The 19362-nt window shown below is 26.2% G+C and overlaps 1 protein-coding gene across 3 annotated transcripts in view; it reads right to left on the bottom strand.

The window, feature by feature from the left end:
* Keap1 (kelch like ECH associated protein 1) overlaps nucleotides 1-18907 on the bottom strand; it is a 33763-nt gene extending 14856 nt beyond the window's left edge. Inside the window, exon 1 of one of the 3 annotated variants that reach the window (XM_075291914.1) lies at nucleotides 18752-18907. Coding sequence is in view for 1 of the 3 variants with exons in the window: in XM_075291912.1 (XP_075148027.1) it covers nucleotides 9542-9710 (169 nt within the window). In the remaining 2 variants the exon portion in view is untranslated. Of the gene's footprint in view, nucleotides 1-9541; nucleotides 9871-10159; nucleotides 10312-18751 lie in introns of those variants that run through there. The other 2 variants (XM_075291915.1, XM_075291912.1) reach the window with 2 other exon arrangements.
* Nucleotides 18908-19362: the final 455 nt, after the last annotated feature.

Here is a 19362-nt window from a genome sequence, read left to right as displayed (position 1 = left end):
TTTGCTTTGGGCTATTCCCCATGTTATAATAAAATTTGCAACAAATATGTATAATTTTATGCCAATTTTTACTGATTTAGTTTTCACTTTAGCGGCTAAACTCGAACTTAATACCCACCTTAAAGCACAACATTAAAAGCACTTCCAAAAATGTCCTCTTAAAGATATTCTTTATTTCTACTTCTCAGGAAGTTCTTTTAATTCAATTTTTTATTTTTAATGGGTAATTTTAACTCTTTTTGTTTAAAATAGGTTAAAAACAGAATAAGAATATACAAAATGGTACAAATTATTGAAATTTTGTCGAAAAAAAGGCTCAATCCATTCTAGTAAAATTTCGAATTTTTGAAAATATTGAGGTCAAGCATTTCAGACAAGCGCGCAGTGGTTCCAAATCGCTTATTTTTGGAAATAATTCTGCAACTTTTGAACGGTTAAAGATATCAACATAATATTTTCTCTTTGTAAAAGCTGAGGTGTTTTCCTCTGAGTTTGTAAGTTTGTGGGTCTCTACACCGAAAAAAGTAAACTGTTTTATAGGAAGAATGACCTACCTCGCACGAAAATTGAACTAAATTGTACTCCACATTTTAAGATTTTCACAAAGCGTTCTTAAAACTAGGAAAATGTTATGCCCTGTTGTACTTTTCACGAAATTATATCCTTTCATAGAAGAAAAAATTAACTAAAAGTCAAGAAGAAAACCACTGGCGCCAAATCATGACCATTTTAACCATACAGTAGTTCATTTTTACTATTTTTGGGAATCGTACGAAAATGTTCGTTTGCTTTAGTTCATATTGAACTTATGTGAACGGTCATTGAACTTTATACCCACGTTTAGTTCATAAAATGTTTGATACATACTTAAAAAATAGAATTTCATTAAGCTGTGGAAAATTTCGAAGAAAATAATAAAATTTAACTACTAGCAAATAATTGTTTTGCTATAAAAATAAGTTAAATTTAGTGTTAGTTTAACTACGAATTTTTTCTGTGTAGTGGATACACGAGCAAAACTGTGTGAAATTTGGTTTAGATGGTTTGGTTTGTTTTAGCTGTCAAATCCGCAATTATGAACCGATTTCTTTTCTTTTATAGTTTGCGAGATATGGGTCCGTTTGCTTTAGTTCATATTAATAGTTCATATTAAGATAATAGAATTTAACTACTAGCACATAATTTTTTTTACTATAAATATAAGTTAAATTTAGTGTTAGTTTAACTGTGTAGTGGATACACGAGCAAAACTGTGTGAAATTTGGTTTAGCTGATTTGGTTTGTTTTAGCTGTCAAATCCGCAATTATGAACCGATTTCTTTTCTTTTATAATTTGCGAGATATGGGTCCACAATTATTTTTTTTTTGCAAAATTTTAGCAAAGTGGGGTCAGTTTTTGAACGGATCTTTGTTTTCTTTTCTTAACTACATTCTGTACAAAATTGTACGCAATTTAGAAGAAAAAAATGGTGTATCTATGTGCTTTAAATTAAAAGTTATAGACTGCACAATTTGTAATTTAAAAAAAAAAAACGAATTTTAATCATTTTTTTGGAAAAGGCACCTACATTCATTCTGTCGTAACATTTTTTTAAATAAATTTTACCCAAATTTTTGCTTGTTTCTTATGGAACACCAAATAAGAATACGTTTTAAGCCTTTATCGACCATTTTGGTCAACTAGCATATGTGTTCTTCTCATCCCTAAATCGGCAATTTTTAAAAAAGATTTTAATTTTTTTTTAATTTGGCAAAGCACCGATTTCTAAGACGATATTTTTTCCAAAAAGCCTCATATGTCAACTAACTAACTATAAAATATTTCAACATCCTATTAGTAAACAGCTGAGAAATATGCAAATTACGAAAAAATTTAATTTTTTTTGCATATGTCCCAACATTGGGGATTTTGGGAATTTTTGATACGAATTTTGGGAATAATATATTCAGCAATATTCTTTAAAACAATCTTCCCTGCAAAATTCAATAAAAAATCATAATGATATCATAATTAGTCCAAAAGTTATAAAGGTTTCAGTTCGTATTATTAATTCTCAAAAAATTGTATTTAAAAAAAATGGTCCTTGCCCCAAAACCTTACGTTTATATGGTGCCTATACCTAAATCTGAACCGATTTAAACCAAACTTATCACACTCCTTATGCAAAATTTGAGGCAAATTAGAGAAAAATTCTGGTTTCGGGGCCATATAAGTGCATATCGGGCGTAAGATCCCAGCAAAAAAAGCGTCGCCAAAAAAGCAGTGAAAATGTTCTTTTAGGATCCGGAAGTGGTACAAAATTGGCGCAGATGCGATGAATTTAACATGGGCTTGTCATAGGACGGATGTCCACCAATTCAACAGTCGTAATACTGATTTCACATCACTTCTTAAGGTGTTATCCGAATTCAGTATTCTGTATGTGAATTAAAAAAAATTGTGATATTTTTCCAAATAAATAATTTATAAAATTTTTATGCATTTCAAAAATTTGCATTTTTTCTAGAATGGATATTGATTTTTTTTTAAATAATAATTTGTGCCATTTTATTAATTCTTACTGTGTTTTTAACCTATTGAAACAAAAAATGTTAAAATTACCAATTAAAAATATTAAAAAATATAGAGTTTTTTAAATAATAATTTGTGCCATTTTATTAATTCTTACTGTGTTTTTAACCTATTGAAACAAAAAATGTTAAAATTACCAATTAAAAATATTAAAAAATATAGAGTTATAAAAAATTGAATTAAAGAACGTCCTCTATAGTTAAAATAAAGAACATCTTTGGGAGGACATTTTTGGAAGTGATTTTAAAGTTGTACCTTTAGAACAACTTTCAAATTTTTTTGCTGGGATTTATATGGGAGTATGGGAGCTGTATCTAAATTTGAATCGATTTCAACCAAATTCGGTATGCATAGCTAGAATGTTAATGGGTTTGGGGACTTGGGGTTTCAAAAAATAATAATAAATAATAAATTTGGCGATTTTTGTGGAAATTTTTTTCGAAATTGGTTCAGTATAATAAATCAGGTTTACATGAAATTCTTTTTATTACAAAAGAAACAAAGCAAATCGTCAAAATTAAAAAAAGTAAATGTTGCTCCTCTTTATTCCACGGCAGACATAGGATGGGGAAATGGAACATTTTGGACTAGAGACGGACACATGATTTTACATTGCAGGATTTCATTCCTGCAATTGTGAAATCATTTCGTGAGAACTCCTGCCAGATTTGGACCATATATCCCATAAATATAGAAATGATTCATATTGATCGACCACACAATTATATTACTTGATTTAGAAGTAAATTTTCGTTCATAAAAACATGGTAACCGAACTCCCATTTTCATTTCTCAAACATTTGGAAGATGCGAACACCGTCTTTTTTTTAATTTTTAATATATTACTGATTTTCTTTATTTTTTCATAATAATTTGTCAAAATTTTATTGGGGATTTTTGTGAGGAATTTCAATTTAAATTTGGGAGTTTCAAGGACGAAAGCGTCCTTATTTGGGGACAAGAATTTCTTTATTTTATATTTCATAATAACTTCTCAAAAGTTTATTGGAGATCTTTGTGAGGAATTTTTATTTAAATAGGGGATTTGTAAAGACGAAAGCGTTCTAATTTAGAGACAAGACCAAGAAAAGTACTGGCTAAACTATCCATTGCACATCAGCTTTACAATGGACATTTTTTCTGTGTACAAATTCATTGGAATAGAGAACGCACACAGATATATTTTCTCGCGTAAATTTCTTCTGTTGCTAATGGACCTTATATGAGTGTTATTGGGAAATTATGAGGAGAAAATATGGCAACTATGTTGACAGTAAACAAACATTTTTCTCTCGTTTTTATGGGTTTTGTTTTTGTTGCTGATTAACTATAGAAATCTCGGTTTTTTTTTAATATTGAAAATAAAATGCACAGTCACGCTCACGTAGCCAATGAACGATGATTGTGGCCCATAATATGAATGAAATGAACAACCGATCATTTGTGAATAATAGGACAACATACTAAACTTAATTAATGTTACCACTTGTAATGTACAAAAAATTTTGTTAATATTTACAAATAAATGGGCCGCTTAAGTAAAGGATCGAAAGCATTAAAATATTTAGACCGATAGCCCCTAGTTGCTAGTGCTAGTATAAATAAGTTTATTATAATTTGTAATTATAATAAATTAAGTAATAAATCAATAAAATTAAAATATTTCTAAAAACGCGGTGGAAAATTATCTCCTTGCTTCTACACCCAGAGAAGAAATATGATCATTTCAAACATGTTTTGTTTTATTTTATTTTTCTAGTCGTTTCAAACATGCACAGAAAAAAATTTCACGAAAATTTTTCCAATTAAAATCTTAATTGAGTTTTAAAAAATATTCAATTAAAAATTTAATTGATTCAACAAATTTTTTAATTGAAATAAAAATCAATCACACAAATTAATAGTATCAATTAAATATTTAATTGGATCAATTAATTTTTTAATTGACTGTCAATTAATTTTTTAATTGATACTATCAATTCTGTGATTGACGACATTTCAATTAAAAAATTAATTGGATCAATTAATTTCGTGATTGAATCAGAAAAATTTTTTTTGTGTGTGTGATTTGTAATTTTCTAGGGGATTATGTGTCTGATTTCCACAAGCATGTTTATATTTGGCGAGAAAAACAATATTTTTCCGACAAGAAAACGAAAATAAATGCCGTAATTCAACAATTTCCTGCCCATAATTTCGGCTTTATTTTACGAACATTTTGATGTGACATTTGACCATCCATGTTGCGATCTATTAAAAAAAAAAATTCGTAGTTAAACTAACGCTGAATTGAACTTATTCTTATCGCAGAAAAAATTATTTGTTTGTAGTTAAATTTTATTATTTTTTTCGAAATTTTCCACAGCCTAATGAAATTTTACTTTTTTTAAATATGTCTCAAACATTTTATAAACTAAACGTTGGTATAAAGTTCAATGACCGTACAGATAAGTTCAATATGAACTAAATCAAAAGAAAATTTTCATACGATTCCCAAAAATTTTAAGAATGAACTACCGTATGGTTAAAATGGTCATGATTTGGCGCCAATGATGTTTTATGAGAGGGTGTAATTTCATGAGATCAGAGTTGGCCTGTCGCAAACTGTGATTTTTGCGACTTACGTTTATGACGGTATAATCGTAAACCTAATGTGAAACACCCAGCTTTGAATAAAAAAATTGTGAATACTTAAATTTATGAACTAAATTTAAATTGTATTTATTCAAAACTTTACTAGTTTTACACCTCTCATTCGCAACTTTAAATTATTCTGGGTTTTCGTAGTGCATAATGTCCATCTAAGCTTTAGTTGCATCATCGAATGACTAGCGACAATTTTGAAAAATTTTAATTAGTATGGAAATTAGCTCTAATAAGCCAATAATAATAATAAGTGATAAAATTCTCACTAAACAGCAGTTCACTTATGCAAGACTTACGTAGTTTTCCTTCCTTCCACTTTCTGCAGAAATGTATCAAAGGTTAATTATGAGCGATTACCGACCGTGAAGTTTCCTGGATCGTCGAGTAGTTCATAGCAATTTTGGCTTGGAGTTTCTCATTGAATTAGTCTATTCTCAAGTTTTTTAAACTCATTAAAAATTTTATGAACATTCTTGAGAATTGAAACTTCTTCTCAAATATAATCATATTTGATATTATCAAATTTGCTGGATAGCTGAAGCGACTTAAGTATTTTGAGTTTGCGACGTTTTTACATTTACGACGCGTATGTGACGTTTACAACTTTGCGACAGTCACAAACCTAAAAAAAGTTTGATACAGACAATCACTGCTTGAGATGTAGTTAAAAAGTACAACAGGAAATTAAATTTTCCTGGTTTTAAAAACGATTTGTGGAAATCTCAAAATTTGAAGTATAATTTAGTTCAATTTTCGCCCGAGTTAGTTCATTCTTCCTATAAAACAGTGCATATTAAAAAAAAAAGTTTGGAAAAAAGGTCGTAGGACATGGAAATATTATGGGCCAGCTACGCTATGGAGTAATTCATTGGCACAGGAAGTAAGGATTCGTAACAATAGAAATCCATTTCCTTTACCAAGAGCGTAGCCAGAGGGCAGACGGGCAGTGAAATTGGAGTTGAAATAAATCAATCAAGAATCGTTGCAAGCTGAGCATAGAGCAATTCCACCTGTACTCAATTTTTCATTGTTCTATAAATGTTAGTAATGATTCCGAGCCAAAGATGCTGCTTGTTGAAAATAAAGACTATTTAGGGACCTATCTATCTTTAAATCTAGGATCAATCAAATTAAAATTAGCATACAGATCTCATTTATCAAATTTTCATTCTTTAAACCCAAGATACAAAATCATCTTGGGTTTAAAGCCTATATTTGAAGCTTTTTTTATCTTAAATATTAATATTCAATATATCAGTTAATTTCTTTAAATCAAAAAATCGTTTCTTGACTTTAAGGAAAATTTGCCTTAGTTCATAGACATACGACTTTAACGCACTGAAAAAATATTGTCGTGAGGCCAAAGATTTCTGGTCCTGAAAACACGAATGCGTTTTTGTTTTGCATAGAAGACGCATTTCTCTCATATAAAGTTTTCTTCCTTGTCTAAAAGTCGAAAAACATGTCGTTCTGTCCTTATAATTAAGGGATGTTGCGTACGGAATGTTGCGTAACTTGTGGACTGTGCAATCATCAACACCACATCATATTCGAATGCTTCTATCCAAAACGTATCTTATTCCTGTTCTTCTGTATGGAGTTGAAATATTTGGAAACTGTAGCAGCGCTGATAAGCAAAAGCTAAGAGTAGCTTATAACAATATTGCAAGATATGTATTCAATAAAAAACGCTATAACCGAATTTCTACATTTGCCTACCAACTATTCAACATGACTTTCGACAGCTTTTTAAATTTCAAATGTCTTGTATTTTTCCAGAAAATTATTTATACTGGTGAACCAACATATCTGTATGATAGACTTCAATTTTCTCGATCAAATCGATGGAAGAGGATCACTCAACTTCGCTATAAATATGCTGCATCTGAGAATCAATTCCTGATCTGCGCAATACGTCTTTGGAACAATCTTCCTACCCCTATTCAGTTAATAAGCAACGCATTTCAATTTAAGAAAACACTTCAATCATTTTTTAATAACCAAGTTTAAGTAAACTTTTTTTTAATTTTCTTTAATTTTTTACTTATTATCCATATATAAATTCATTATTAATTTTAACAATTGTAACCATTTTTGTTTTGTATCATCTACTTATCTACCTTACTATTCTTAAATGCTTTCTTTTCTACTTTTTTTTGTTTTTTCAATCATATTTTACAATTATTATATTATATTTATACATCTTTTTTTATTATTATATTTTTTTTTCTTTCAATTACAATGTTAATTATCAGACTGTGATGCAAAAATAACATTACTTTTACCTAGTACTGTAACTTATAAGATATAAAATCTTGTTGTGCTAGGACAAATCAAATTTATAAATAAATAAATAAATAAAATAAAAAATAAATTCGACTTAAAAATTTGTATCTTAACATGAAAGAAAATTTTATTTGACTAAGGTCAACTTGTCTTTAACAATTGTGAAAATTGTTCAAAATTAATTAAATTTGTTGTCTTTTTGCATCTTGACAAAAACGCAAAACTTCGTTTAAAAATAGAATATGTCTTTCAACACATTATTTTAAAGACGGGTTTTCCTTGCATAACATAATTTCTTCTTGAGGTCGAGTCTGAATTTTAAAGTTAATGTTATCGTTAAAACGTTTTTAAAGAACTTTGGTGGCACATGAATAAAACAGCTGAAAAAAACGAATAAATTAAAATTTGTTTCCCAGAGTCAAGTACGCAAAACTTAAACAAAGAGAATTGTGTCTTAAAAGTTTCCTTACTTCAATTCTCCACTTTTTTGGCTCGGAATCAATACCAAAACCATTAGTGTTTGCTTTTTTTCAATGTGGAGGGACGCAAATTTCTAAAATTGTTGTCCTGAATATAATAAAAAAATAAGCAAAGATTATAAACTTTCCTTTAAATAAAATTTCATTATTTTAATGAAATTTCTCTGTAATATTATGTAAATTGCGTATAGTACAAATAAATCATTTTATTTTCTGAAATAGAAGTTAATATTAAAAAAAATTTCATTTTAACAAAATTAAATTATTAAAGTAGCTTTTTGATAAAACTTTCTTTTTTTAAATATAATTTTTGCCCACCCTTGCCGGATTCCTGGCTACTTAAAGCCACAAAATAGGATACAAAAGAAAATGGAGAGGTCTCAAAGTTTACAACTAAATTTTCTCAATCAATTTTCATGTCGTTCAATATCTGTGACAGGTGATCAAGAATTATATTCGTTTTTTAATATAACACAGAAAAAAATTCACGAAAATTTTTCCAATTAAAGGTAAGTACTAAGTTCGACTTTAGTCGCTAAAACCGTAATTTTTTCACGATTACTTTTCTTTAATAATCTCTCATCAATCAATTTTCATGTCGTTCAATATCTGTGACAGGTGATCAAGAATTATATTCGTTTTTTAATATAACACAGAAAAAAATTCACGAAAATTTTTCCAATTAATTTCGAGTTTAGCCGCTAAAATCGTCATTTTTTCACGATTACTTTTCTTTAATAATCCATTTTATGGAATACAAACTTTGAGAAAATTTGCTTTGGGCTATTCCCCATCAAGTTGTAATGAAATCTGCAACAAATATGTACAATTGTATGTCTTTTTTTACTGATTTAAAATTTCAATTGAGCTTTAAAAAATATTCAAATAAAAATTTAATTGATTCAACAATTTTTTTAATTGAAACAAAAATCAATCACAGAAATTAATAGTATCAATTAAATTTTTAATTGGATCAATTAGTTTTTTAATTGAGACTATTATTTCTGTGATTGATTAAAAAATTAATTGGATCAATTAATTTCGTGATTGAATCAGAAAAAAATTTTTGTGTGAATTCTTGCCCGCCCTGGCCGGAATCCTGACTACGCCCATGTCCTTTACTTAAGGCCACAAAAAAAGGAGAGGTGTCAAAGTTTACAATTAAATTTTCTCAATCAATTATCAACACGTCATTTAAAGTAATGAAAGTAGAAAAATTACGACAAATGGATTTCCACGCGAAATTTAAATTACATAGCATAAGGGTTTGTTTATCAATGTCTTTCTATTATTTAACGTAGCTGTAAAAAAATTTTAATCGATGGTTTCGGTTAAATAGGTGCTAAGCGGATAAACCAGCTATTACTATTTATTGCACGAGCTATACTACGCTCGCACCCATGTAAATCTTCCTGCACACCAAGAAGATGAATTTTGAATTGAAATGTGATATTAAGTCTAAGCTCAGCCTCTGCAGTGCCATTTTTAACTTTTAGATAAAAAATGTCATCATTTTTTTTTTTTAATTTATATATGTTTACATATAATTTTAAATCACCTTCAATATCCATGGGATAATGTTGTGAAAATCCAATATTATGCCTTTGTTGACTAGAATTATAATCACGACTATTATTGCTATAAGCTGATAGCCCAGCGCCATGTGTTGGTGGATAATTTGTTGACATAATACGTCTAACAATGCTATTCTCTAGACTGCGAGGCATCTTTGGTGTTTATCGTCACTGTATTTACACTTTACACTGACTGGCGTTTTTTTTTCATTCATTCATTCAAATATACACATATTGCTCTTTTTACGTACATATTTAAAAAGAAACACTAAATTCCACTTTTTTGTATTATGTTTTAAATTAAAAACAAAAACTAATTTATAATTTAGTGGAGAGCAAAGTTCATAGAACCTTGGTCTATTTGTTCTTCGTTAGTACACTATAGGTTTCTTTGAAGATTACTTAGGTGATATAAAAAATTGGTGGTTTTTATAGACACAAGTCTACACACACATTCATGTTGTATATATTTAGTATATCAGCACATATCAATAATTGAGAGAAAAAAACAAACATTGAAATACAAAGTAATAATAATCTAATTCTTCGTTTTCTTTATTCTAAAGATCTGTTTTTAAATTTAAATAAACACTTTTTTATACCAAATTAATTTCTTTAATACTCCTCTTGAGTTTCTTTAAAAAGATATACGATTTTGTAACGGCTCTTCTGATTACGACGCCTAGGCGTTTTTTCTGTATGTTCTCGTTGCTTTCTTCGGTTTCCTTCGGTTTTTCCCGTCATTTATTGAACCCCACGCTACGATAGAATGAAATAAACTGGCAAAATTTGATTCGTGCCGACTCTCTCGTAGCTAGCCAAAAATTTCATTACCAATATTCACAAACATTTTGTTTTCAACAAAACTCTATATCTTGCCTAACACCTTATTACTCGAGCGGCGAAGTATCTGCAAAGTCATGGTTCTATGTTATATTGTGTTTGATAAATAGTCAGTTCGTCAAATACACTTCATACGTACGTGTGCCCTCATCGACCAACCTCTGTTTACTTCAACATACTCAAATAAAGGCTTATCGAAAGAGAGCCAAATCATATAAGACTAAATGTTTAAAATGGAGATTTGCAGATATGAACCAACAAAGTTTAACTATTAATAATTAGCAAATAAATAACAAATGACAACAATAATATACCAAAATTTTACCAAATAACTAACAAACGAAAAAATCTTATTTTGCAAAATTTTATTTCTATAGAAAATGTTGTCAAAATTTATGCCTATAGAAAATTTTATCAAAATGTTATTTCTTTAGAAAATTTTGTCAAAATTTTATTTCTAGAAGAAATTTTGTCAAAATTTTATTTCTATAGAAAATTTTGTCAAAATTTTATTTCAATAGAAAATTTTGTCAAAAATTTATTTCTAGAAGAAATTTTGTCAAAATTGTATTTGCCAAAATATTATTTCTATAGAAAATTTTGTCAAAATTATATTTCTATAGAAAAATTTGTCAAAATTTTATTTCAATAGAAAATTCAGTAAAAATTTTATTTCTATAGGAAATTTTGTCAAAATTTTATTTCTATAAGAAATTTTGTCAAAATTTTATTTCTATAGAAAATGTTGTTAAAATTTTATTTTTATAAAAAATTTCGTCAAAATTTTATTTCTATAGAAAATTCTGTCAAAATTTTATTTCTACAGAAAATGTTGTTAAAATTTTATTTTTATAATTTTTTTATCATTTATATAGGAAATTTTTTGAAATTTTATTTCTATAGAAAATATTGTCAAAATTATATTTCTATAGAAAAATTTGTCAAAATTTTATTTCAATAGAAAATTCAGTAAAAATTTTATTTCTATAGGAAATTTTGTCAAAATTTTATTTCTATAAGAAATTTTGTCAAAATTTTATTTCTATAAAATTTTATTTTCATAAAAAATTTCGTCAAAATTTTATTTCTATAGAAAATTTTGTCAAAATTTTATTTCTATAGAAAATGTTGTTAAAATTTTATTTTTATAAAAAAATTATTCAAAATTTTATTTTTATAAAAAATTTAGTCCAAATTTTATTTCTATAGAATATATTGTCAAAATTTTATTTCTATAGAATATTTTGTCAAAATTTTAATTTTCTATAGAAAATTTTGTCAAAATTTTTTATTCTGCAGCAAATTTTGTCAAAATTTTTTTTCTATAAAAAATTTGTCAAAATTTTATTTCTATAGAAAATTTTGTTAAAATTATATTTCTATAGAAAAATTTGTCAAAATTTTATTTCAATAGAAAATTCTGTCAAAATTTTATTTCTATAGGAAATTTTGTCAAAATTTTATTTCTATAGAAAATTTTGTCAAAATTTTATTTCTATGGAAAATGTTGTCAACATTTTATTTCTATAGAAAATTTTGTCAACATTTTATTTCTATAGAAAATGTTGTCAAAATTTTATTTCTATAGAAAATGTTTTCAAAATTTTATTTCTATAGAAAATTTTGTCAAAATTTTATTTCTATAGAAAATTTTGTCAAAATTTTATTTCTATAGAAAATTTTGTCAAAATTTTATTTTTTTATTTTATAGAAAATGTTGTTAAAATTTTATTTTTATAAAAAATTTCATAAAAATTTTATTATTATAAAAAATTTCATCAAAATTTTATTTTTATAAAAAATTTCGTGAAAATTTTTTTTCTATAGAAAATTTTGTAAATATTTGCATCTAAATTTTATTTTTATAAAAAATTTCATCAAAATTTTATTATTATAAAAAAATTTCATCAAAATTTTATTTTTATAAAAAATTTCGTGAAAATTTTATTTCTATAGAAAAGTTTTTCAAACTTTTATTTCTATAGAAAATTTGTCAAAATATTATTTCTATAGAAAATTTTGTCAATATTTTTTTATTCTGCAGCAGATTTTGTCGGAATTTTTTTTCTATAAAAAATTTTGTCAAAACTTTATTTCTATAGAAAATTTTGTCAAAACTTTATTTCTATAGAAAATTTTGTCAAAATTCTATTTCTATAGAAAAATTTGTCAAATAGAAAATTCTGTCAAAATTTTATTTCTATAGAAAATTTTGTCAAAATATATTTCTATAGAAAAATTTGTCAAAATTTTATTTCTATAAAAAATTTTGTCAAAATTTTATTTCTATAGAAAATTTTGTCAAAATTTTATTTCTATAGAAAATGTTGTCAAAATTTTATTTGGTCAAAATTTTGATTTCTATAGAAAATTTTATCAAAATTTTTTATTCTGCAGCAAATTTTGTCAAATTTTTTTTCTATAGAAAATTTTGTCAAAATTTTATTTCTATAGAAAATTTTGTCAAAATTTTATTTCTATAGAAAATTTTGTCAAAATTCTATTTCTATAGAAAAATTTGTCAAAATTTTATTTCAATAGAAAATTCTGTCAAAATTTTATTTCTATAGGAAATTGTGTCAAAATTTTATTTTTATAAAAAATTTCGTCAAAATTTTATTTCTACAGAAAATTTTGTCAAAATTTTATTTCTATAGAAAATGTTTTTAAAATTTTCTATAGAAAATTTTGTCAAAATTTTTTATTCTGCAGCAAATTTTGTCAAAAATTTTTTTCTATAAAAAATTTGTCAAAATTTTATTTCTATAGAAAATTTTGTCAAAATTATATTTCTATAGAAAAATTTGTCAAAATTTTATTTCAATAGAAAATTCTGTCAAAATTTTATTTCTATAGGAAATTTTGTCAAAATTTTATTTCTATAGAAAATTTTGTCAAAATTTTATTTCTATGGAAAATGTTGTCAACATTTTATTTCTATAGAAAATTTTGTCAACATTTTATTTCTATAGAAAATGTTGTCAAAATTTTATTTCTATAGAAAATGTTTTCAAAATTTTATTTCTATAGAAAATTTTGTCAAAATTTTATTTCTATAGAAAATTTTGTCAAAATTTTATTTCTATAGAAAATTTTGTCAAAATTTTATTTTCTTATTTTATAGAAAATGTTGTTAACATTTTATTTTTATAAAAAATTTCATAAAAATTTTATTATTATAAAAAATTTCATCAAAATTTTATTTTTATAAAAAATTTCGTGAAAATTTTTTTTCTATAGAAAATTTTGTAAATATTTGCATCTAAATTTTATTTTTATAAAAAATTTCATCAAAATTTTATTATTATAAAAAATTTCATCAAAATTTTATTTTTATAAAAAATTTCGTGAAAATTTTATTTCTATAGAAAATTTTTTCAAACTTTTATTTCTATAGAAAATTTGTCAAAATATTATTTCTATAGAAAATTTTGTCAATATTTTTTTATTCTGCAGCAGATTTTGTCGGAATTTTTTTTCTATAAAAAATTTTGTCAAAACTTTATTTCTATAGAAAATTTTGTCAAAACTTTATTTCTATAGAAAATTTTGTCAAAATTCTATTTCTATAGAAAAATTTGTCAAATAGAAAATTCTGTCAAAATTTTATTTCTATAGAAAATTTTGTCAAAATATATTTCTATAGAAAAATTTGTCAAAATTTTATTTCTATAAAAAATTTTGTCAAAATTTTATTTCTATAGAAAATTTTGTCAAAATTTTATTTCTATAGAAAATGTTGTCAAAATTTTATTTGGTCAAAATTTTGATTTCTATAGAAAATGTTATCAAAATTTTTTATTCTGCAGCAAATTTTGTCAAATTTTTTTTCTATAGAAAATTTTGTCAAAATTTTATTTCTATAGAAAATTTTGTCAAAATTTTATTTCTATAGAAAATTTTGTCAAAATTCTATTTCTATAGAAAAATTTGTCAAAATTTTATTTCAATAGAAAATTCTGTCAAAATTTTATTTCTATAGGAAATTGTGTCAAAATTTTATTTTTATAAAAAATTTTGTCAAAATTTTATTTCTATAGAAAATGTTTTTAAAATTTTATTTTTATAAAAAATTTCATCAAAATTTTATTTTTATAAAAAATTTCGTCAAAATTTTTTTTTTCTATAGAAAATTTTATAAAATTTTATTTCTATAGAATATTTTGTCAAAATTTTATTTCTATAGAAAATTTTGTCAAAATTTTAATTTTCTATAGAAAATGTTGTCAAAATTTTTTATTCTGCAGCAAATTTTGTCAAACATTTTTGTTCTATAGAAAATTTTGTCAAAATTTTATTTCTATAGACAATTTTGTCAAAATTATATTTCTATAGAAAAAATTGTCCAAATTTTATTGCAATAGAAAATTCTGTCAAAATTTTATTTCTATAGGAAATTTTGTCAAAATTTTTTATTCTGCAGCAAATTTTGTCAAAATTTTTTTTTTCTATAAAAAATTTTGTCAAAATTTTATTTCTATAGAAAATTTTGTTAAAATTCTATTTCTATAGAACATTTTGTCAAAATTTTTTATTCTGCAGCAAATTTTGTCAAAAAAAAATTTTTCTATAGAAAATTTTGTCAAAATTTTATTTCTATAGAAAATTTTGTTAAAATTCTATTTCTATAGAAAAAATTGTCAATATTTTATTTCAATAGAAAATTCTGTCAAAATTTTATTTCTATAGGAAACTTTGTCAAAATTTTATTTCTATAGAAAATTTTGTCGAAATTTTATTTCTATAGAAAATTTTGTCAAATTTTTATTTCTATAGAAAATGTTGTTAAAATTTTATTTTTATAAAAAATTTTGTCAACATTTTATTCATATAGAAAAGATGCAAAAAGTCAACAAATTTAAGGACGATTTTATTAATTTTGAAGATTTTTTCAAAAGTATTAAAGCCAAGTTGTCCTTAGTAAACGAAATTTTCTTTCTTATTAAGATACCCAATTTTAAGTCGAATCACATAACTATAAGGACAAAATTAGTTCAGTGAAAAGTTAATAGACTTTTGGGCAAAAATTACGCATAAAATTTATAACGGTTTATAAATTGGCTCAAACCAAATAAAAAACAACTTACTGCCTAAAGATTAAAACTGTATTTTACAGCTAACTACAGTAAATCTTAAAAACAATTTCCTTTTATATTCTATTTAACCAATTCTTTTTTTCAATTTTTTTTTTTGTTTTCAATTGGCAAATGAATGAAAGGCCAGCCAAATTCTTTCAAAATACAACTGAGCAGGTGATTGAAACCCACGACATAAAACATGATAACGATTTTTTATATAGCGATTAATTCATATTGTGACCATATATGTAACAATTAGAAGCCATAAACTATACACTCAATTCTTTTTTTTTTTTTGCAAAAACAGGTGCTGCTGTAATGTTTGTATAAGCCCAAATTAGACGAATGGTACACAATGGATCTTTCGAAATAATTAGTACTTTTTGATTATAGGTTAAAGTGGTAGCCCGATTTATTTTCAGGCTCACTTAGACTATTCAGTCCATTGTGATAGTTTTTGATTATGCAATAACAATTATAATCAAGTCGCCTCTTTAGTATATGACCCACTCCCTAATTCAGCAATATTTGTTTGCCATTTCAACGGAGAAAATGTTTGCTGTTTCAACTAACTGATGATTGTTGAAACAACTACCTTGACTGCTTTCCCTTTTTCAGCAGACAAAAACTGCTGTTTTAGCAAAAATGTTGCTATTATGAATAACGACAGTTTTTAGGTGTATGTCACATAATTTTTAATAGTTTTAACGAAATATACAATATTTTATAGCAATTGGAACATACGAACAATTACCTATAAATCATTCCAAAACTAGTAAATCAAATTTCTTTGATCAATCACAAATTAATTTCTCATTCCTAACATATAACATAAAGACTGCATAAAGACTTTTTTAATTGCAACTAATAAGACTCCGTTTCATATGTGCTTAAAAAATAAACATTATTTGGATAAAATAAAGTGTGAAACTGATTGACTGGCTACCTAGAGATTGTGTATGTGTACATACCTCGTCGATATACGCTTTTCAGTTTTATGCGTTATCATCATGATTTGACAAATTTCAACATTCTCTATGGTTCTCACTGAATATAATCATTCGTTTATTTTTTAACTTTTTTCTTTTCCTACGTCATGTTGTTTGCTAATGAATTATAAACGGTAATCTGGACATAGGTAGCTAAATAAGAAATAAACGATATTTGAATTATGCAGTATTTGAGTTTGTTTTGAAAGAAGTGTAGACTTGGTCCTATATTAAAGAATAAGTGAAATGTAATACGTCAACCTCGTTAGTGATATCATATCTTTCGTTTAATTATTTGTGTTCAAACTACTTGGACAAGAAAACGTTATAAAAATTTATGTGTATACAAGGTTCGCTAACTTCGAAATACACTTTTTTCAGCGTAAGTTCAAATACAAGAAAAACCATAGCATTGCGATATTGGCTGCTGAAAAGAAGAAAACTTTAGGTTTCAAAACGATAACAAGTATCGCCCTTTTGTAGCGTAGACTATGACGGAGTTCTCAATTAATAACTAATTTAATTCCGTTGAACTTATTTTATTTGCTGTATATAATTAAACTGAAATGAACATAATTAATTTGGACGTATTTAGGACTATTCACGCGCAATTATTTTCTTCAGCGCTCTTGCTTGCACCCTAAAAATGACTAAATAAAAGAATCCATCAGATTGGTATCTGGCGAAATGGTCAATCACTATGTGGACGAAATAAAGAGTTGAACATTACATTTAAGCCATTCTTGGTTTACACGTAATATATGTGTCGGTACCTAGTCTTCTTGATGCGTCCATCTCCTACGAATGAATTTTTGCATTCCCACGACAGCTTCCAAAATATGTCCTAATAATAAGTTACATTAATATTGACTCCAGACTCGACGAAAACTATTTGAGTGCAGCCATATGCAGTCACAGCTACCCCTGTCATCACTTGTCTCTTGAGATAGACAAATCGTGTGTTGGCAATAATGCTCAGGCCGGGCCCTTGAGTCGATTTAGCTACGGCCGTCTGTCTGTGAACACATTTTCGTGATTTTAATTTAATCTGCGAAGTTTTAATCCAATCGACTTCAAATTTGGCACAAGTATCTAATTAGGGTCAGAATAAAACCCTATTGATTGTGGAAGAAATGGGTTAGGATTTAGATATAGCTCCTATATATATGTTTCGCCCGATATGTTCCTATATGGCTCCAGAAGCCAGAGTTTTTCTTTGATTTGCTTTAAATTTTGCACAAGGAGTACAATTAATAATGTCGTAAAGTGTGCCAAATTTGGTAACAATCGCTTCAGATTTAGATATTGCTCCTATATATTTCTTCCCTCCGATATACACTCATATAACCACAGATGCCAAAGTTTTACTCCGATTTATCCTTTGCGTATAGAGGAACTGATGACATATCTTAAAAGGACTAATTTAATTAACTCTTTATAAAGAATTGTTAAGACTAATCTCATGTATTTTATAGCGCTTAAGGTCTTTGCTGCCATAGCCTTTCCTTTAGCTTTTAATTTTTAATTATAAGTTAAATTTCTGTAAATAAATACTCCGATTTAAAATTTTTCACAGGAAGTATAATTAACATTCTTACTATGCATGCCAAATTTGGTTGAAATCAGTTCAGATTTAGGTTTGGGCAAAAATGGCCAAAATACCCACAATTTCCTTGTAATGATTAATTTTCTATACATAGTTTATTCCCTAATTCCCTAAATCTATTTCCTAAATTTTGAATATGTTAACGTCTGTCTTCACATCATTAGTTGAATTTTTCACCATCTTCACAGCCTTACCTTGGAGAATTTGTAAACCTGACAAAAATTCGCAATTAAATGTGGTACAATAATTAAAAAAAGATGCTAACTTTCTGATTGTATGCGGTTGTAACCAGAGACAATAATGTTTTTGCAGTGGCGTGCATGGAACATCAAACAGAAGATGAAACTTAAGAGAAGGGAAGAATTGTGAAAGTGCTACCACTCATTAAATTCACTTTACTGATACCCATATAAATTCGACATACACCAAAAGCATTTTCACCGCCTCAGCTTCAAAATTGTAGTTACCCTATCAATATTTCCTACGATATAGACCACTTATAAGTATCATCATTTAGCGCAAATATATCCTGAATGACCACAATGGGGATTTCCACATTGGTTTATTTATGCATAGTAACTGAATGAAACCAAGAATTTCAGGCAAGTTTACAATGTGTAATTTAATGCATCGATCAATTTCAACGTATTTTACTTGTATTTCTCAACTTCTACTTACTTTGTTCTCTTTCGTTATATTGTAATTTTTCTAAGAACACACTTGTAATTCAGTTTTTATGGCACCTTCTTAAACCACAGAAAATAACATTGAGAATAAATCAAAATACCACCAGCTGATTCGCCAGCACACCACGAAGCCGAGCAGTTATAAATCAAGCAGGAAAAAATTGTGTAATTACGGCCAATTTCTTATATCCCAGACAAATGTTTTCATTTGATAGGGATATACAGAACTACTGAATTTATTTCTAATAATAATAACAGTGTGAATGTCGTATGCCCGAAACTTTCTCAAAGTTTCTTTCGTCTGAAATCTCAATTGATTTCAGTACATAAATTAATTATAAATCGTCTGGTACATCATATATGTACTAATTTTGTATAAAATTGGGAAACTGTGCTCTTACCCTGCCAGCATTTCAAAGTTCCATTTCATCCGCATGGCTACCACAGACTCGTAAGTGACACTGTAAAAATCGCCAACTGTAATGGGGGAAGCGAACGAAAAAGTATGAAATGTACATGAAAGTATTTTGCCATCACTATTGTTACCAAAGTCATTTAATATTTTGTGAAACACCAAGCGCAACTAGCTTCTTATAATGTATT

The sequence above is a fragment of the Haematobia irritans genome, chromosome 1, assembly GCF_050003625.1.
Source record: "Haematobia irritans isolate KBUSLIRL chromosome 1, ASM5000362v1, whole genome shotgun sequence".
Classification (NCBI taxonomy): Eukaryota; Metazoa; Arthropoda; class Insecta; order Diptera; family Muscidae; genus Haematobia; species Haematobia irritans.
Note: the sequence above shows the minus strand (reverse complement) of the source record. Positions and strands in the feature narration are given on the sequence as shown.